This window comes from Rhinopithecus bieti, unplaced genomic scaffold, assembly GCF_001698545.2.
Source record: "Rhinopithecus bieti isolate Rb0 unplaced genomic scaffold, ASM169854v2 scaffold_9981, whole genome shotgun sequence".
Taxonomy (NCBI): Eukaryota; Metazoa; Chordata; class Mammalia; order Primates; family Cercopithecidae; genus Rhinopithecus; species Rhinopithecus bieti.
Window position 1 is genome coordinate 941,833 of NW_016806838.1, and position 21,456 is coordinate 963,288.

The following is a 21,456-nucleotide window of genomic DNA, read 5'->3' on the forward strand; positions in this document are numbered from 1 at the left end:
TTGGTACAACCACTTTAGAAAACCTATGGCAGTGTATACATAAGGAGAGCATTCTCATACACTACAACTCAGCAAGTCCACTCCTAAGTATACATCCAAGAGAAAAGTGTCTGTGAATCCAACCGAAAGATGTTTGATAGAATGTTCATGACAGGGCAGTCATGATATAGTCAACTGCACAAATGTCCATCGACAGAAAATGAATAAATAAGTGTGTCAGTGAAAACGGATGATACACAACTACACACAGCACAATGGATGACTCTCACAAACATAGTAATGAGTGAAAGAAGCAGGACACCAACATTCCAGACAAAATGATCCTATGCTGTCACAAGCCAGAATAATGGTTACCCTGGGACAGGGGAGAAGGGAGAAAAGATGTAGAGAAGAGAGAGCAGGAGGAGCTTCAAGGGGTGTTGCTAACATTTTATTCTTCATCTGGCGCTGGTTACATGGGTGGGTTCGATTGTGAAAATTCATTGAGGCATACACCTAAGGTATGTGCATCTTTCCTGTGTTTGCATCCTACTTCACTAAAACAACCAGAAGAGAACAAGAATGAAGTAAGATCAGAAAATAGAGGAAGAAATAGAAAGAAAATGAAGGAAAGGGGAAGAAAAATAAACAAACCCAGAAGGCTGAAAGGCATGAATCCTTTCCTGAGCCGAACCTGACCCGGTTGACTCACCCCTCTGCTCCAGGCGCCACCCCTGCCCTGCCCCTCCCCGGCAACCTACTCTCCTTTTGCTCAGGCCAAGGATGGCAAGTGCCCCTTTTGGTGGGGGTTCTGAGCATCGCTAAGACAGGAAGGGCTTTCCAAGTGGGTAACGCTGGTAGTGGAGTAACTCGAAGAAGCTGACGCTTTATTAAAGAAACAGAAGACTTGAGAGCCGTCTCCTCTCTTCCTTCCCCTTCCCTTTTCCCCTTCCTCTTCCCCTTCCCCTTCTCCTCGACTCTCTCTGCCTCCCCCTCATTATCAGCCCCCAGGACATGTGGCTTTGCCAGGGCCAGCTCTGTCCCCGCCTCCTGCCCTGCGGGGTCTTGGGGCGGGGGCCGTGGCCCGGCCCAGGCCGGAGCTCCCGGGGTGTCCCCGCCGCGTCCCCGCCCGGCTGACCCCGCCCTGCAGCCGTCGGCTATTTTGGGCGCGTTGGCGGCGGCCGGATCGCTGACAGTCGCGGATCCTGTGACACCTCCGGGCAGCCCGGCACTTGTTGCTCCCAGGACCTGTTGTCATCCCCTTAACCCGGCTTTCACCGTGGCCCCCTGCCTCCTCCCGGCTTCTCTCCTTTTCTTGTAAGCACCTGGGACACTGATCTCTCAGACCCCGCTGCCAGGGCTGGAGAAATAGATGGTTTTATGAAAAATTAAACACCGCCCTGAAGAAGGGCCCCGCTGGGCAGCGGCAGGAGCGCAGAGTGCTGGCCCGGGCGCTGCAGAGGTGGCGCCTCCCCGGCCCGGGACGGTGGCCCCGGGCGCCAACGGCATGACAGACTCGGCGACAGCTAACGGGGACGACAGGGACCCCGAGATCGAGCTCTTCGTGAAGGTAGGTCGGAGTCCAGGCTTCCGCAGCACCTGCCGCACCTGCCGCGTCTCCCGCCGGGCTCACGCACCAGAGCGCGGGGTGCACTGGACTTCGGACCCTCCCAGGAGGGCGGCGCGGAGCCCTGCGCTCCCCCGTGGCCTTTGCGCAGGCCAGCGCTCCGCTGCGAGGCTCCTGGGGGGAATGGAGGAAGGCAGGTTCCGGCAGGTGGCTATCTTCTCGGAGAGTTGACCTGCAGTTTGTCAATCCCCGCCCCGGCCTCCGCTGTCACCGCTGCGAGTCCGAGTCCAGAGCCCTGCCCGGGCGCGATTCGGGCTGGTCCTGAAAGATGTCTCCAGGTGTCGGGATGCAGCAGAAACCTGGCTGGACCCGTGAACCTTTCCTCCAAAATGGGAGGAGGGGAGGGATGGGAGAGAAACGTTATTGACACAATTATCTTTGGCAAAGCGAAAATACATTTCGTAAAATTCCCTTTCTCTCTTTTGCTCAGAGATCCTAAAATAAAAGCCAAGGAGACAAAAGTGTTTCCTTGCTTGGTGACTTGCAAAGCAGAAAACAAGCTCTCCGTTCTCCGACGTTATTATTTTTGTCATAATCATAATTTTTCAAGGCAGTATCGAGGAAATGTTAGGCGTTTGGTAGTACGGAGAGCCTATCCTTCAACCTGATGCAGACAGGGATGAAGGAGCACAATGCAAATTTAAATGAAGTCGCCTTGCTACCTGGACAGAAACTGCCTAATGTCAGAGCTGCTGTACTTTATTTGCAACCTGTAGGAGGAAGGATGGAGGGGAGGCCGCGGCACCGTTTCCTGGTCCGCCGGTGTAAGGAGAAAGAAACATTTGATCAGCCCTTGGTGCCGACGCTGCAGAAGTAGGGAAACCTGAGGCTGCGGGAGAGTAGCCTCCAGGGCTGAGCAGAAACAGTCGCCAGGACTTGGGGGAGGGGAAGTCGGGGACTGCCTGGGCGCCAAGACCTTTCACAAAGGGGGAAAACTCTCCCAGTGCAAAGTTTCCCGAGAAATATGCAGATCGCTGAGAAGGGAAGAGTCACTGGCGCCTGTCAGGGGCCTCCTGGCAGAATTTAAAAGGCATAAATATTCCCCGGAATTGGGAAAATGTTATTTTGCCCCAAAAACCCTTTCTACAAGCTAATTAAATAGATGTTTGTAGAAAGTATGAGATCTACGTATACCGTGATAACAATCCACGGTCCTTGGTACTTTCTGACTCCTAAAATATATAAAAATGAACTGTGACTTACTTTACACTTGGTACATGATCTGTCTCCATTGTCCCAGGCTACCACAAAGGTGTGTTAAATTTCTTCTGCTGAATTTTACATTCTTCGTGTTTATTTTTCAAACTTACACCTGACATTTAGTGACACTTGCTTTCTTCAGCCTGTTCTCTTCCCACTGTGGTCCCTGTCTGCTCCTTTGGTTTCTGGGACTCCCCCTACCCCCGCCCCAGGAAGGATTTCCAGGTCTATTGGCAGACCCAGGTAATAAAGGAGATCATGTCTCATCTGATGCTGGGCAATGTTGGACCCTAGGGCAGCAGGGGGTGTTCTGAACCCCAGTGGCCAGGCCTGGGGCCTAGGGAGTGAACAGGGAGAGCTTTAACAGAGTCTTGCTGCTCTCCTTGAAGAAAGCGATTCTAGGACTTACTCAGATTCCCTGAGAGTAGGGAGTTTCAAGGTGTCAAGTTCCTGAAAGATATTTGAAACACAAATTGGTTCTTTAGAGCCAAAGGAGCCCTTTGCCCCACTCCTAGGTGTGGAGACCAATTCTACCTGCACCTTTGGAATTTTCTTGTTGGCAGTGTTGGAGAGTCTCTCCATTTATATAAAAACCTTACTGCACAATTTGCAGCATTCCCCAAAGAATTCTAAAATGATTGTGTTGTCATTTGTTTTTTCCCTAAAGGAAATCAATCCATGAGAACCAGGCAGGCCTTCATGGCTACCTCAAAAACCAGATTGATGGGGAGATCAAAACATCAGGTATGAAAGTTGTTTTGACCCCTCCCTCAACCTCATTTTTTTTTTTTTTTTTTTTGAGCTTCAGGTTAGCAATTCTCATTTACAAGTAAATGGGACAAATAAAGGCTAGAAATATTGTGAAAGAAAGATGCTGCCCAGGCCTTACTTGAACTGTGTCATTTGAGGGAAGTGATGTCATTGTGGACAGAATCACACTTTTCCAAAGTTTGGAGCTTCTCTGAAGTACATGATTCCCCATAAAAAAAAGGTCTTGTTGACGGTGTCAGGTAACTGAAGCGCTTTCTGCAGGGCGGAGTGGGTTGGTTTCTATGAAGACTTCCAAGCAGGGTGGGTTCCACTCAGTTATAGTCATGACTTGGCCATTTTCAACAACCCCTTGGAAGGACCTCCCAACCTCTTGTTTCCACTGGGTGTACCACTCTAAATCACAGTCACCCAGTGAGTTTCACAAGGACATGTAATTGTCTCCCATGTCAATTGATAGTCCTTATCTCTTACTACTACTGCTGATAACGATGATAAGAATAAGGAAAGATTGCAGCATATTAGGACATAAAAAGTATGTTCAAATACCTTATCTCATTTGATCCTCAGCAACTGTATAAGGTTTGATTCACTCATGTGAGAGATAAAGAAAACGAATAAACTGGATTCACGGGGACCTCATGAGACTCGCTGTCAGAGCACTTGATGAGCTGCAGTTTGCTCTTCTTGTAACAGCCCAGGGAACTAAGAATGATGATTTCCCCTGTTCTGTTGAACAATACATGTGCTCACAGAGAGTAGGTGAAATGCCTAAAGGTAGACAGCAGATAGCATTCAGATCCAGTCCTCAAATCTAGCAGTTTAGACTCTGAATTTCTTGCTCTTTTCCTAACACCTTTATGTCAGGCCTAGTACCTTATTTTGCCAAGTTAGGCTTTCAAGTGCCATCATGATGACAATTATTTATGTTATTAATCCATTCCAATGTGTTCACAGAATGCTTCCAAGGAGACTAACCCATTTCTGCTATGTACTCCAAGTATTCCCTTTCGGGGAACATTCTAACAGTGGCTTTTAAGAGATTATTTCCCCACATTTTTAGTTTCTACAATAAGAAATGTTAGATCACATCAACTCTGATTCTAATGTCCCATAATACCTGTGGATGGGGCAGGGATTTGGAGACACAGTACCTGAGTTCAAGTCTTGCCTCTGCTTCTAATTAGCTAAATGACCCTTAACAAATTATTTAACTTTCAGGAGACTCACTGGTCCCCTCTTAAAACAAGAGCATATTATAAATAAGGAGACCATATAATTTATTGTCCAAACCTAGACGTTTTTGAGAGTGAAAAGGGGACGATATCAATAATTAGGCTGGAGCCACAGGTATAACCCGGGATAGTTTGGGAGCAAATCAGGACATGTGGTCACTCTGGTTATGAATATACTGTCATTGTAGATTTGCTGTGAGGATTACAAGGGAGCATATAGGTGAAAACACGTTGTAAGTTGAAAATTGCTATAAACACACTGACTTGAATAATGTTATGAGTCCCATGGCAGACTGAACCTTTCTGGATGTGCACGTCTCTGATTTGCCTTGGGAAACAAAGGCTTGGCTCCTTCCTCATTTGCAGGGATATTTTGAGAGTAAATGAGATCATACGTAGCTTGGACTTTGATCATAAGGGGAGGACAACAGGCTAGAGATAATGGCAGTGAGTGTGGTTTATTGAAAGAAATAGAGCAAGGAAGTAAAAGCAAAACAGAAAGCAAATTGAAAAGACAAACACAGGATGTGCTGTGTAGGTTAGATCAAGGCATTCCACCCATTTTCATTGCTTCCTCCACTCCCAGTCTCACCCCAGGACCCCAGAAGTGACTATGATACAGGCAAACTCGCCACGAATGTCTCTTGCGCCAGGAACTGAGGTTTCAACAGAAACCAGTGGTTCTCAGCCTTCGCTACCTATTCAAACCATTGAGAGAGATTTTAAAACTTCTGATGGTAATTTGCTCCCCAAGGCGATTACATCAGTGTCTCTGTGCGTAGGACCCTGAAACAGTATTTTCATATCCACTCTCAGGTGACCCCAGTGTGCAGCCCTGGTGGAGAGTCACTGAGTCATAATCAGAGGCATGTCCAATAACAGGCAGCTTCTGCCACCGCTGACATAGGTGGCCTTGCTAATGCTGATTAAATGTCCAGAACTTCTAACAGCCTCAGGGCATCACAGTCAGGAGTGTTGTTGATAGAAATCTAGCATCCAATCGGTGCCCAGTTAACAGATGCTGACAAACTATTAAGCCCTATCCACAGGACTCCAGAACAATCGTGTATAGGGTTGGTCTAGTCAAATAATCATCAGTTCAGCATGTGGGAAATAAAACAGAGTCCTGCTAATTGTCTGATGGAAATGACTAGTTATTTCATTTATTGAGTGGCCCAAAAAGTTCTGAGTGGTGCAGGGTGCAATACAAGTTGTGGTGACTCGTGGTGTGGTCATCTGACGTCTAGAACAGATAGGATGAGATCTTGTGGTGTCGCCTCTAGGTCCCTGAGCTGCTGTGACTGCCTGGTCACCTTGGGCAGCTTGCCTAAGCATGAGCTCACTAGGTTTTTAAAGTTCCCTTCATCATGTTAAGCTACTGTGTTTTTCTTTCCCACTATCTCCAGGTTTTGATCTGTAGTCAATAATGCAATACACAAATTTGTCTGCCCTGCTATGGCAGTGAGTGCTTCTTCTCCTGGTAACATGTCCCTGGAGTGCTAGCCTCAAGGGTTATATGATGCATATCTGAAGTGCATCAAAGCGTGGTGGGAGTGAGAACTGGGTCTGCAGAGGCTGATGCCCACTGCCAGTGGTATCAGCTCCTGCCTCCCTGATGACTTGTGCTGTCTCTTTGGGCGTTTATTGGCCCCCTCCATGCAAGACAAAGTGTCTGTCAATTTAGACAGTCAGTTAGGTCAAAAACTTCTCATTCTTGGTTCCCTTTGAGTTGTCAGCTGCTGGGCCCATGTTAGTAGTGGCAAGAGATGTGGTGGAAGAGTGAGACTTTGGTGTCAGGCTGTGGTTCACCAGTGTGTTGGCCAGGATGGGCTGCTTGACCTCTCTGGACCACAGATTTTGTTTTTTTTTTAACCAGTGCAATGATAATAGCAGCAGCACATCTCTCACGGAGTTGGTGTGCGCATTTCGAGCTGGGTATGGATCTGGGCTATTAGTAAGACTTTCTCTGTAGACTCCATGTAGCCCAATAAGTAAAGGTAAAGCCCTTGGGCCTCCCTCCCTTGATGTTTGCAAGAAGTCAGAGGCTCAGTCCTACCGGTTGAATCTCACATCTCAGAACCAAGATACTTCTTGAAAGAAAATATAAGTTTCCAAAGCAGGTCAGTCAGGTAACTGGAAGATAAATGTTCCCGATTGTTGGAGCTGACCCCTGAGAACACAAGCAGTATGTCTCATTGCTGCAGACCAATGGCAGCTGAAATACAGTGCAGCCATCACTGGATCTGACTGCTTCGGACTGGACCGCTGCTCCACAAGCTGGAGCCCACTAGAGCCCATGTCTGGAGTAATGTGGTTGGCCTGACTGCGGGGTGGGTGCAGATCCCTGACCCATTGGGTTCTTCAAATTGAAGGGAAGTTGATTCCTCCTGTCAGTTGCTCCCTCATCTAAGAAAGCTCCTACATAACTGCTTCCCCAAAGCTCCTGGTAGCCGGGACAGGGTACAGGATCCTCTTTGTTTTCAAGAGGATCCCTGGTTCTCTTTGCAGATTTTCCTACCCCCTCCTCAACAACCTTCCAGCTATGCATAGCCATAGGTGCTCTCATCAAAAATACTCACACACGCACAAATATTATCTCTCAGTATTATGAGGAAAGCGTTGTAGGCTCTCGGTCTCTGGTATCTATTAAAAAGCTATTACCCAGAACACATCCTGAGTTGTATGTGTTGTCAAGACTGGAGGAACTAGAGAGAGTAAGGAAGTAAAGTGGTTAAGCATGAGTTTCCTAAGATGTAGGTCTGTAAAGGGCTCTCTCTACCGAGGGTGTCTTAAATCTAACACTGCTTGTGTTCTGAGGGGTCAGCTCCAACAGTCAGGGGCATTTCTCTTCCAGTTCCCTAAATGACAACCTGCTTTGGAAATGTGTCTTTCCTTTCAAGAAGTATCTTAGTTCTGAGATGTGAAATTCTTTAAGGACAAATAAGATAAATAGCCTACTGTCTGAACTGAAATGAGTTCTTCCTTGTAAAAAGAAATGGAGTTGTTAACTTCTAGAAGTTCTCTCTACCTCTGCTGGCATTGGAAGAGTCTTTGAAACCCCTTTATGGTAGCACTGGAGGTTAACCACGGGTAGGCTAGTGGTTCTCAGCCTTTGAGGCATGAAAGAGTCACTGCACATGCCTTCTTCACTTGTACCTGCCCAGGTCCTGCCTACAGAGATTCAGATTTAGGAGGGTGGGGTGAGGCCCAGGCATCTGTATGCTGGTGATTCTGAAGCTCATCAACGACTAAGAACCACTGGTGCAAACCATAAGTAAATAGGGCTGAACTACTCAGTGGAGCATCAAAAGGACAAAATATGGTCCAGCCCCTACTTGAAACAAGCATTTCACAGGATGGAGGAGGCCGAGACAATATGCTGGTTCACATGAATCACTCCAGATTGACCTCAGATAAACCAGAAAAGGGAGGAAAGTAATGATTTTGACCTTTCTTTTGTAATTTTTCTTTTCTTCCTTTGTATATTTTTTATTATATAGGAGTGACACATAATTTTAAAAGGCAATGCATGAAGGAGATAGTAAGATAAAGAATATAGGGAGTTAGGGGATAAAAGATAATCAATCAATCAATATATGAAAATACTTACAGAGCACCTACTCTGTGCCAGGCTCTGTGAAGGCTGGAGGGGGCTGGGGGAGATCAGAGAAGAAGACGGGCTCCCAGCAGCTCATGAGGGTGCCACTGAGGAGTGCAAGGCAAACAAGCAGCATTGGTACATGAGGGACAGGAATGAAATGAGTCATGCATATGGTGGGACCAGTGTGGCCCAAATGGTGCCTCCAGGCCCAGCTTTGGGTAGGGTGGGACCTGAGTTATGTCTTGAAGAATGATCAGGATTCAGAGGTGACCAAAAGTGAGCAACCACGTCAGGTCCAGCAAAGGTGTGGAGATGAGGATGCTCAGAGCTTATGGGTACGTGGGGTTGGCTGAAGCAAGTGGTATATGGAAGGAGCAACTGGAAATAGGACAGCAAAAGAGCCAACAACAGCGGAAGGAGGGGGCCTTGAATGGGAGGTAAGTGGTATCTGCTCCCTTGTAAGTAGCGGGGAGTAACTGAAAGTGTCTACACACAATAGGAGATTGATTTGGGTTATTTTTAGAAAGATTCATAGCCGGACTTTGTGCTTTAGTGGGAAGATCAATGAACTCAAAGTATGATGGATACCCTAAAAGTCCTGACTTTACCACTACATAATCTATGCATGTAACAAAATTGCTCATATACCCCAGAAATTTGTGCAAATGAAAAAAAAAAAATACGGAAGAAAGAAGACCTGGATTCCAGGTCTGCCACACACTGGTTGCGTGACTTGCTTTAAGATTAAGTCTATTTTTCCATAAAATGAGATCAACATTCATAAAACCACAGAATTTATTATTTGGAAAAGCTTCTAGAAGTCATCCAGTCTGACCTTCTCTGATGAGATAAGTTCACAATCTTAACATTTTGGGGTACATGCTATGTGGGTTTACGGAAGAGTAGTGAGATAAAATGTGAGCTGCTGCTGTTTTTGCCATTGCTATTAGGGCTGCATTCACTGTGACCATGTTGGAATAAGGAGAGCCCTGAGGCAGAAGTCAGTGAGGAGGCTATCCCAGTGGTCCCATCATGAGGCCACATGAGTCCAAACAAGGGCCGAAAGACAGAGTGTGTTGTGGAATAGAGAAGTGAATACAAAATTAGGTGCATGCCTTGGAAGAAGCCTGTGCAAATACTGTGTATTAAGGGCACCAACACCGAAGACTCAGCAATTTCCTGGTACATTCACCCCTGGATAGATTACTGTCCACATCAAGAACGGTGATATCTTTGATGGGCTTGACCATTACTGTCTAAGATATTGTCAATTGAAGAGTACAGACAAACTGAGCTTTAAGTTTCCTTTTAACTCTGAAAGCCTATATATCCTGTGAGGAAGGGAGTTGCTGTTCATGAAAATCATTTGGATTTGGAATGGTTTAATTTGAAGTACTGGCAGGTCAGTCCCGTGCAGATGTTCCTTAGAATGCTGGAGAATCAGAGCTGAGGATCAGAGGGGGTCAGGACTAGGGATGTTTATCTGAACTTTTGCTCGGAGCTACAGTTGACAGAGGAAGTTCCCCAGAGGAGGGAGCATGGAGAAGAAGTACAGAAATAAGGCCATGCTTTAAGAAATGTCTTTGGGGGCTGGGCACGGTGGCTCACGACGACTGTAATCTCAGCACTTCGGGAGGCTGAGGCGGGCGGATCACGTCAGGAGATCGAGACCATCCTGGCCAACATGGTGAAACACCATCTCTACTAAAATACAAAAAATTAGCCAGGCATGGTGGCACGCACCTATAGTCCCAGCTACTCAGGAGACTGAGGCAGGGGAATCACTTGAACCCGGGAGGTGGAGGTTGCAGAGAGCTGAGTTTGCACCACTGCACTCCAGCCTGGTGACAGAGCAAGACTCTGTCTCAAAAAAAAAAAAAAAAAAAAAAAAAAAAAAGTTAAAAAAAGAAATGTAATGTCATTTGAGACGGAGGAATGAGACACATGAGGAGTTAGCCAAGGTGATCAAGCAATAAGAGGTAGGAAATAAATGCAATGTCCTAGGCGAAGGAAGTCATATGAACAATGGCTCAGAAGCAAGACAAGCCCAGATGTGTCCTGGAAAACTCAGAGCTCTGCTTGGTTGTGGTGAAGAGGGTGTGAATGGATATCAGGAAGGCAGATAAAAATATAAGTAAGGGGCCAGGCGCGGTGGCTCATGTCTGCCATCCCAGCATTTTGGGAGGCCGAGGTGTGCGGATCACGAGGTCAAGAGTTTGAGACCAGCCTGGCCAATATGGTGAAACCCCCGTCTCTACTAAAGATACAAAAAAATAAGCTGGGAATGGTGGCACACGCCTGTTTTCCCAACTACTTAGGAGGCTGAGGCAGGAGAATCACTTGAACCAGGGAGGTGGAAGCTGCAGTGGGCCGAGATCACGTCATTGCACTCCAGGCTGGACGACAGGGCAAGACTCTGTGTATGTGAGTGAAAATATATATATATATAAGGGCTCTGTCCTAATCTGTTTGAGCTGCTATGACAAAATACCATGAACTAGGTAGCTTATAAACAACAGAAATGTATTTCTCACAGTCCTGGAGGCTGGGGAGTATATCAGCACACCAGCAGATTTGGTGTCTGGTGAGGGCCACTATTTGGTTCATAGCTGGCACCTTCTCACTGGGTTCTCACATGGTGAAGGAGGAGAACTCTATTCTCTTCAGCCCCTCATGAGGACACTAATCCCATTTGCGAGGGCTCTGCCCTGGTGACCTAATCACCTCCAAAAGCCCACACCTGCTAATGCCATCACCTTAGAGATGAAATTTTAACATAAGAATTCTGGGGGGACACCAACATTCAGACTCTAACAGATCGTATCATGAAGCATCTCTGACAGCAGCTGGGGGATCCAGACTTTTGTTTATAAAGTGGAAGATTGCTGTGCCCCTACCTGCCTATGGAGCAACCGTAGTTTAAGAAGGAAGTGCTTAATTATCTAAACATGGTGTGCCTGGCCCTGCATCTGAGGAGGCGTGTTTTGGCGTGGGAGGCCTTTGCAGCACGTCTTGGGTTACCCACCGGCTTTGGTGTCGAAGTTTGGTGCTGGTTACCCGACATCCTATATCAACCTCTATGGACCTTGGGTTGATGGTTTCTTTTCCACTTTTGTTTAACATTAATCTATAGTAAGCGGGAAAAGAAACAAGTGTCCGACTGGAGGAGAAATAACACAAAAGGGGAAGGAGGGGAGGATGTGCAATGAATGGAGTCCAACTGGGAACCCATTACCTAGAATAGAGACGAAGTAAACACCATGTCCCAGTTACTCTCTTAAACATTCAATTTGGGAGGTTGTCATGGCAACAGATAGAGGTTTCTTGATCCAGCCCAAGGCTCCTCTCCTGTCAATGTCCACTTCTGCTTCCTAATGCTGTCAGAGTGCATGGGCCCCGTCAACACCGAGGGTGAAGGCGAGGGGCCGTCTCACCTGCCTTTTATTCATTTGCACATTTGCTCTCTGCGGCATTTTATAGTCATAGCATAAAATCTAGAGACAGCAGTGTCTTTGAAATTTGCCCCTGAAACCAAAGGAGCCATATGTCCGTGGCCCTTTGTCACAAATGCCTCAGGTTTTTCTTGTGGAATTGAGGGTTCTGGGCAGGCTCAGGGAGAGGGGAGCTGTGTGGGGAAAGTTATGTGGCCTTTCCTCATTCAGGTACTTTGTGACTATAACAGGGATCTGATCTGTGTGGCAGGATTATTATTATGAAGTCAAATAGGATAAGAAACATGAACTCCTTTTGCAAACTACAGTCTTCACTGTTCATATGTCAGGCACTGTCCTGGTCAGTATAGGCCAACTGCTGAAACAGCAACCTGCCAACTTGTTCACACAGTAGCTCAATGCAGTGTTTGGTGAGTGGCCTCCCTGCACACTGTAGTTCTGCCACCCTACGGGACTGCCAACTCCTCTACTGGGCTCTCTACCCTCAGCCAGCACAGGGAAGATTGAAGTTGGAGGACAGCATGGTAGGTTTGCGTTGTTGAATCACTTCCACCCACTTTCCATAGTCCAGAGCTCAATCCTGTGGCTATTCCTCTGTGTAGGAGAAGCTGGGGAGTGTCATCTAACTGTGTTCCAAGGAGAGAAAGGAGGCAGGTTTGGAGCTAGTCTCTACCATAGAAACTAAGTTATGTATTCTTGTTTCCTATTACAAGCTGGCATCCCACCTGCAGCCTCTCTCACCTCTTGTCCACCATGCTTAATACTGTCCACTTAATCTTCCTAAAGAAGAATCTTCCCCTTTATCACATCTATTCCCCATCTGCTAGATCAACTTCAATGGCTTCCACCTGATATTGAAGCTATTCTTGCATTCCTTTTCCCAACGTTATTTCCCATATTCTGTTAAAATGGTTCCTTCTGTGTGCATACAGTTTTTTGAAGCATTTCTGAGTCTCTTATCCTTTAAGGAAGGAAGATAGTTAATCCTCTCACATACCAGGTGACTTGTCAGGGGCTGCATGATGGGTTCCTCTGTACAAACTTAGAAACATGGAGATCCGGACTCCATACCTGACCACTCTCCACCAGAACAGGGTTTCCCAGTCTTGTACAAGCATAAGAAGCACCTGGGGCATTTTCTAAACTCCAGCCCAAATGTATGAATCAGTGTCTTCAGGGAAGGAGGTCCCAGATATCTGCAATTTAACAAGTGCTGCCAGTGATTCTTGTGCCCAGCCTAGTTAAGGGAACACTGTCCTTAACCTAACCAGGGCCCGTGGGAGTATCCAAAATCCACAAGGGTGAGTCTAACAGTGGAAATTTAAAGCCCTGTGACATTCAAATGTAGGAGAGATTTGGTAGGCAAGTGGTCTTCTGCTGCTTTCAGGTCACTCTGAGATATATCGCACCTCAGTCATTTTATATAGTGACCTTTAGCCTTAGGTTCTGCTCCATGGCCCGTGGAATTATACAAACAGTTGCAGCCTTGTTTACTGTTTTGTTGTTGTTGGTGGTGGTGTTTTTGCAAAGCTACTCATCCCCATCCTCAAAGTATAAGGTTCTTGAAGAGGAGAATGTTGGGAAAGAGATAGTGGGAATGGAAGAGGGCAAAGGGTAGGTGAGACAGAGGAATACTGAAGTGGTTTATGATACAGAAAAACCAGTCTTCAAACTCCAATCCTCTTTGATCCCATGAGTGGTGTCTCTGCATTTTCAGAAGTCAGAGAATCAGTTTGGAAACTGAATAACAGCAACAGTGGCTAACTGCTATTCTGAACACCTTAGTTACACCGATTCCTTGAATTCCATGGTCTTGGTACTATTCCCAATTTACAGATGAGGAAGCTGAAGGTCAGACTGAGTCCCCTCTGGATAAATGCACAGAGCTAGAACATTGTAGAGCCTGGCTTCAAACTTCATCCCCTGGCATCAGAATCTGTGCTCTTTCCTGCCTCATTTTACCCAGCCCCTTGTAGCTTAATAAGGAGAAATTGCTGCACTAAATCAGAAAGCATTTTTCCAATGGTGAGTAAGAGTGAGATGACCAAGGTTTTGCCTTTCTTTAATTCTCCACAGATGGCAATGAATAGTCCAAGGTCAAGGTCAGATTCCAACACTTAAGCAAGCAGGGCAATTACCAGATAGGGTGAGTCAGAGCTGCCTAAAGACCCACCTGTTCTAGAGTCTCCTTCCCACTTCTCTGCCATAGTGACATGAACTCCCATTCTTTGATCAACGCCTTTGGATTAAGGAATGTTTCTTAGAGGTCCTTTAAACAATATACATATGCTACTCATAGTGGGCTACCTATGGATGCAGTAGCCCCAGCTGACACATTAGCTGGGATTACTTTATCAGGTCATTAGGCAGAAGGAAGAGGACCAGAAGGAAGCAGGTAAGAGAGATCAGGAGTATCGCATGCCACTGAGAAAAAAAAGTGTACCCATTGTGCATTGTGGGGGTGGCCACCAAGAGCAGATTTTGTCCCCTGGCCAGTTTGCCCAAGAGGTGGCATTGGCCCAAGTGCGTCAGTCGGGATTCTAGAGTAAGCTTTGAAAATCATCTTTGAAAGGATGAAGCCCTTGACTTGAGAGAAATCTTATGTCTATTCCAGTCGACTCTTCTTCCATTACTAAGACCTAGACTCATTTACAGATATGTATGGCAGAGTCCCACAATAAAAAAAAAAAAAAAAAAAAAAAAAAAAAAAAAAAAAAAAAAAAAAAAAAAATTCCCCCCAGCAAAAAAAAGGGGAATAAAAAAAAAAATACAGACTATTCGCCAGGCACTATAAAGGTGAGATATAGCAATAAATCTAAAAAATTTTATAATATTGTCCATGGAATTCGGTGGATTCCATCAAGTCCTCGCAGGATTCTAGCAGCTTCATTCCTTCTCAAGGCCCAGACAAGTTAGGCTGTTGTAGTACCACATAGACTGAAAGCAGGGGTGAGAATAAAGCTGCTGCTGAGTTGAGTTTACTCCTTGGCGGGGGAGGGGCGGAGTGTCCAGCCTCACTGCTAGGACTCTCCGAGTCATTCTGAGACACCTGGCATGCTCAAGGGTAGCAGGATCAGGGAAGGATTATAATAGATACAATTTGTAGAGCATCTCTCTTCCATGCACCAGACATCATGGTGACACTCTGTTTAATCTAGTATCCCTACTCCTTTAGATATATTGTGATTGTTTTACATGCAAAATCTGGCTTCTGAAAGGTTAGGTGTTTTGCTCAGGGTCCCATGGAAAGTGGCAGAGTTGGGGTTCAAAGCCAGGTCTGACTAACTCCAAAACCCTTTAATGTATGTTCATAATTAAAGACAATAATAACAAAGTCAAGGTGCTTGAAATGCACTTTCCCATGTGGCAACTGTTTACTGAAGTCTACCAGGTGCCAGGCCCTGGGTCTTGTGGGGGAAGTCAGTTGGGCCCTGGCAGAACTTGCAGCCTGGGGGTCTGGGAAAGTGGCAGCCACTGGGCATTTGGAAGGACTGTAAGGGGAGGGCAAGAATGAGGCTATGGGAGCTCTAAGCCAAGGGACATGGTATCAGGAAGACACTGAGCAGAGTTTGGCAGCACAGGCAGGGAAGAAGTTGGGGTTCAATTCAAGTGTGCAACATGAGGGGAGAGGCCCAGCTAAGCTCAGACAGAGAAAGGGGATAAAGCCATCCACCTCTTCTCTCTCTCCCATAGATCTGTTGCCAGGTCAGATTCCAGAGCAGGTGATAGAGGAACACCAGGCTCTCCACCCTGGCAAGACCCCAAGACCTTCTCTTGGTACCCACCTCCCCCAGGAGAGTAAGGACACTGCTGGAGAAAAACCATGGACTATCTCTTTTGGTTCCTCTCCCAGTTTAGGTCACCCTAAAGATTGATAAGAGGCTTATCTAGGCCTAACACTCCTCAGAAAAAATTTTCCATCTGTGTGCCAATAATTGCTCTAACTAGGGCGAGGCACCTTTCATTCCAGAGTGGGAGAAAAATGCCTCTCTAAGGGAATGGCTTGTTGGTGAACACTGTGGAGTGAAGGAATACCCAGGCTTTATTTCAAAGAGTGGTTATCAGATGCACCTAGTTGATAAGAGGTTTGTGACATGGGGGATGGTCAATGAAGAGCTGGAAAAAGAGACCCTGTGATATGGTTTGGCTCTGTGTCCCCTCCCAAATCTCACCTCGAATTGTAATAATCCCCATGTGTCAAGGGAGAGATCCAGTGGGAGGTAATTGAATCTTGGGGGTGGTTTCCCCCATGCTGTTCTCGTGATAGTAATTGAGTCTCACAAGTCTGATGGTTTTATAAGCATCTGGCGTTTCTCCTGCTGTCACTCATACTCTCTCCTGCTGCCCTGTGAAGAGGTGTCTTCTGCCATGATTGAAAGTTTCCTGAGGTCTCCCCAGCCATGCAGAACAGTGAGTCAATTAAACCTCTTTTCTTTGTAAATTACCCAGTCTTGGGTATTTCTTCATAGCAGCATGAGAACGAACCAATACACCGGGGATGGAAGACAAAGACAATCTGTGTCATGGCTCTGCTCCTTGGGATTGGTACTGACTTCCCATCAGCTGGGTTCAGATGAACAGGTGTTAACAACTGAAAACGGTTGATCCTGAAGTCACAAATCAGATGGATCCTCCCCTCATGGTGGCTGTCTCCTTCAAAAGAGCATGTGCACCATCTTATTATTACACAGACATACACAGTATGTGTGTGTATTATGTATATACAGTTAACCTCCAAACAACATAGGAGTTAGGGACACCAACCCCTCCATACAAGTTGAAAATCCATGCATAACTTTTGACTTCCTAAAATCTTGACTACTAATAGCCTACTACTGATGGGAAGCCTTACTGATAACATGAATAAGCAACACACATTTTGTAGGTTGTATGCATTATATATGGTATTCTTACAATACAGTAAGGGGATAAACAAAAATGTTATTAAGAAAACCATAAGGAAGAGAAAATAGATTTACTATTCATTAAATGGAAGTGGGTTATCATAAGTCTTCATCCTCCTCATCTTCACATTGAGTAGGCTGAGTAGGAGGAGGAGGAGGAGGAAGAGAAGGGGTTGGCCTTATTCTCTCAGGGGTGACAGAGGTGGAAGATTCACTTATACTTATCCATGTATAAGTGGGTCTGTGCAGTTCAAACTTGTGTTTTGCAAGAGTCAACTGTATACACACACATATAATATACAGGATACACATATACATTTTATGTATATATATAATATGCATTCATATAATTCATATTATATGAATACACTTTTCTCCTGAGATTTGAGGTCCAAAACTGAAATAGCCACATCCACATAGTATTTGGCACACACTATGTACCCAGCAAATGATATTGCTGTGTAAATCCATACCCATCTTTGCATTTATTTTATATTCACCAATTGTCAAGTAATAGAGCATTACCGTGGAGTTCAGGAAACTTGATTTTTGGTTCTGCTTTCTGCCATTCTGTTATTTTCGACTGGCAGCTTGGGTTTCTTCATCTCTAAAATAAAAGGATTGGATAAAATGATACCCGAGGTCCCTTTCAGCTCTAAAAGTTGATTCTTTGATTCTCCTGTGTACCTCACTGTGTAAGGTCCCATGGGAGGTTCCAAAAAGACTCTGCTCTCAGGGAGTTTACAGTATACTTGGTGAAGGGCCTTGGAGCTCCCGTAGCCTAGGTTGAGGTCAGCAAATGTTCTCTGTAAAGAGTCACAGGGTGAATGTCTTAGACCTTAAAGGCTATACAGTCTCTGTTGCAGCTACCCAACTATGCCATTGTAGTATAAAAGCAGCTGTAGACAATATGTAAACAAATGGACATACCTGTGTTCTAGTAACACCTCATCTACAAAAACAGGTGTGGGTTGACCCCTGACCTAGGTACCCCACTAAGAAGGAGTTGAACTGAATGTGGCATGATGCCTGGAGCTGTGGGTTTGGCCTTTGCTGTAAATGGTGATTAGGTTGGAGGAGCTGCCTTCAGTGAGAGTTGCCATATTCACCTGTCACTGTCCATTCCATGAAGCACTGAGATCTGGCAACCTCGGGGCTGAGTTGTAAAATGAAACACTCTGAATTACTTGGAGAACATTCTGATGTGAATCCAGGTTTTTAATATTCCTATCCTGCATGTGTTGAAATATTCACAGGGGCTGAGGCTTAGGACTTTGTTGCCAGGTCCATAGAAAGGTTTCTGTGGTTGCAGACCCAAGTCCTCATGTGGGAGATCTGGATGAAGGCAGAACTCATTCCCTGATTCTACCACTATGCCTTCTCTCACTTCCCCTGCACTTGGGGTGCTATTCTGACAAAACATTCCCTTAATATTTATTGCTTAGCCTCCTGGCTCCTGCCAAGCCACGTGCTGCTGACACATGCTGCTCCTCTGAGCAGCATCCTAACATCTGTGTGCTAGGACATAGCCACCTGCCTATGGGAAGGTAGCTAGTCTTCCCTAGTGGGAACTCACAGCAGGTCTTCCCAGGATGACACCATGTGAAAAATATAATGATTAGCTCATTTCCAAACCAATTTTGCACACCAGGTGAGACAGCCAAGCCACTCAAACAGGAAAGCCATTCTGTGAGGCCCCAGACAACCACTCCCAAGGACAGATTACCTGAAAAAGGAGAATACTGTCTTATGAGGTCACGCATTCCTAATGGTAAACACTCGGGGCAGTTTCTGCTCTTGACTCCCCTACACCCTTGATCAAGACACTTGGCCTCTCTGGGGAATTTTTCAACCATGAAACAGATGGAACCACATTCCTGGGCCTGCTGGGTCCTGGCCTTAATTCAGATTGTATAAACTCATGGAATCTACTTATAGTCTCTGGCTTTGGTTAAGTTACTTTGGTTAACTTTCACATTAGCCACTTTCATTGTGTGTGTGTGCGTGCCTAACTTCCTCATGTTCCAGGCCTTTTTCCATAGTCTCAAATGCCACGATCTGGCAGGAAATTGGTTCTTTCTTATGCCAACAAGTAATAATAAAGGGCACTTTTGCCCACTATTCATATGTTTGTATTTGGGGAGTATTTTTTAATGGATTTTGTTGCTGACGTATGTAGTAGACGTTTGTCCTACTTCATTGCTACCCGGTGCCATTTGAACATGCTTCTTAGGCTCAGCATCTTCAAGGCAGAAGCCAAGAACTGGCTTTCTAACCCCATTTCTCTTTTGCTTAATTTAGCTAAAGTGTGAGTTCTGTGGTTTGCAACAAAGAGCCCAGATCATTATTTCTTTTCTTTTCTTTCTTTTTTTTAGTTCTGGGGTACATGTGCAGGATGTGCAGGTTTGTTACATAGGTAAACCTGTGCCATGGTGGTTTGCTGCACCTATCAACCCATCACCTGGGTATGAAGCCCAGCATGTGTTAGCTATTTTCCCTAATGCTCTCCCTCCACCTACCCCAGCCCCCAACAGGCCCCAGTGTGTGTGTGTTGTTCCCCTTCCTGTGTCCATGTGTTCTCATTGTTCAGCTCCCACTTATAAGTGAGAACACATGGTGTTTGGTTTTCTGTTTCTGTGTTAGTTTGCTGAGGTTAATGACTTTGAGCTTCCATGTACCTGCAAAGGACTTCATCTCATTCCTTTTTATGGCTGCATAGTATTCCATGGTGTATATGTACCACATTTTCTTTATCCAGTCTCAGATTATTATTTCTTTAGAAAAAAAATTATAAATGGAATTTTCTTTTGAGTCTTATAGATCCTATGATATTAATTGTAATACCTAATTTGAGGGCATCTAAATGTCTCATTAGGATATTTAGCACCAAAGATTTATTTTACAACTTCAGTAAATTATTTAGGATGCTTGTAATAGAGAAAACAGAAATGTCAATCCAGTATTGTAGGTAGGGCTTATATGAACACAGAATCATCTGGGTTGCTGGGCCAGCCTTGGGAGGCCTGTGTAAAGCAGATCACACTGTGAATTCTTTCTCCTCCCTCTCCATCCTCTCTTCTGTTACCCAAGTGAAGGCTTCTCACTGAGTGAAATCAAGTTATAAAAATTTCTGAAAGCCTCCTTCAAGGGAAAAGAACAGTAGTAATAACAGCTAACATTGACTAAATGCTTACTATGAGTGTTCTAATAGCTTTATGTGAATTTATCATTTAATCCCCACAACTCTATGTATTAAATACTATTATTAGGATTGTATAGATGAGGAAACTGAGGCACTAATGATTAAGTGGCTTGTTGAAGGCCACACAGCTTATACATGTTCCCAACCTATCATCTCTCCTAAAGAGTGACCAAAGGGGCCAATGTGGTCTGCCTGGTGTCTGGGGGTGAAGGAACAGTGTTCCCTGGCTACCTTGAGTTTTGTTTTTTTAAAATGCTTTCTTTAATTTCTTTCTTCCCATCCCTTTTCCTGAATACTATAGTAGGCTTGAATATTGAGAATATACTAACAGAACCTGTTCACTATACATGTCCCAAATTTATATGAAAATTTAAAAAGGAAAAGGCTGATATATATATCATTATAGTTCTAATGTATATGATATATAATGTATATAATATACATAATATATTATATATATATTAGTTCCCTTTAATTATTTTCTGGTGAGAGAGTGAATGGGTGAGGGCAAGAGCAGACCTAATTGTGACCAAGTGTCGAGGATAGGAAGTGTGAAGGAAGCTTCAGCAGTGGTTGGAGGGAGGTCGAAGGTGTAGGCGCTTGGCACCCTCTGTGGGTCCATGGACACTATGCCCAGTTAACTTCCTTTACTTGCCCAGATTTATCTGCTTCTGTCACCACTCTTGAGACATGGCGTTGGGTAATACATGGCCAATTTTTTTTTAATTTTTATTTTTTACTTTAAGTCCCGGATACATGTGCAGAATGTGCAGGTTTGTTCCATAGGTATACGTATGCCATGGTGGTTTGCTGCAACTACTGACCCATCCTCTGAGTTCCCTCCCCTCACCCCTCACCCCGCAACAGGCCCTGGTGTGCGTTGTTCCCCTCCCTGTGTCCATGTGATCTCATTGCTCAGCTCCCACTTATGAGTGAGAACGTGCAGTGTTTGGTTTTCTGTTCCTGTGTTAGTTTGCTGAGGACAATGGCTTTCAGCTTCATCCATGTCCCTGCAAAAGACGCGATCTCATTCATTTTTATGACTGCATGGTATTCCATGGTGTATATGTACCACATTTTCTTTATCCAGTCTATCATCGATAGGCAAATAAATGCCCAGTTTAATACTCATGTCATTCACTACTTGAGTAACAACATGTAAGACAGTTAACTGTTATCCTTACCCTCAGCCTGTTGAATTCCCATTTGATCAGGCTTCACTGGAGATGTGGTCTTGGTGGGGATATCTGCTGACCATGAGCCCTGCCTTTAGTCAACCACATGGAGAAATGATTTGACTTATTTGTGTCAATCTCAAGAAAAAAGCTGAGGGTTGATTTTAAGATTTTAAGTGGAGAAGCCAACTTTAGCTTAACACATCAAAGAACTTTCTTAAAATAAAACTTCCCCAACAGAGCAATGGGATATCTTGAGAAAGGTGGTGAGTTTCCCATAAACGGATTTTTTTTTTTTTTTTTTTTTTTTTTT

General features: G+C 45.1%; 1 protein-coding gene and 1 long non-coding RNA gene across 3 annotated transcripts in view; one reads left to right on the forward strand and one right to left on the reverse strand.

The window, feature by feature from the left end:
* The first annotated feature begins 1,106 nt into the window (after positions 1-1,106).
* Positions 1,107-21,456, forward strand: part of LOC108533432 (CLIC family member 5) — a 113,975-nt gene continuing 93,625 nt past the window's right edge. Inside the window, exon 1 of one of the 2 annotated variants that reach the window (XM_017878091.1) lies at positions 1,107-1,549. In XM_017878091.1, coding sequence (XP_017733580.1) covers positions 1,487-1,549 — 63 coding nt within the window. In that variant the 5' untranslated portion in view covers positions 1,107-1,486. The remainder of the gene's footprint in view (positions 1,550-21,456) is intronic. The other variant, XM_017878089.1, reaches the window with a different exon arrangement.
* LOC108533433 (uncharacterized) overlaps positions 16,269-21,456 on the reverse strand; it is a 27,221-nt gene continuing 22,033 nt past the window's right edge. The window contains exons 3-4 of the long non-coding RNA XR_001886733.1: positions 17,292-17,373; positions 16,269-16,515 (exon numbers count right to left, since the gene is read on the reverse strand). This is a non-coding gene — a long non-coding RNA (uncharacterized LOC108533433). The remainder of the gene's footprint in view (positions 16,516-17,291; positions 17,374-21,456) is intronic.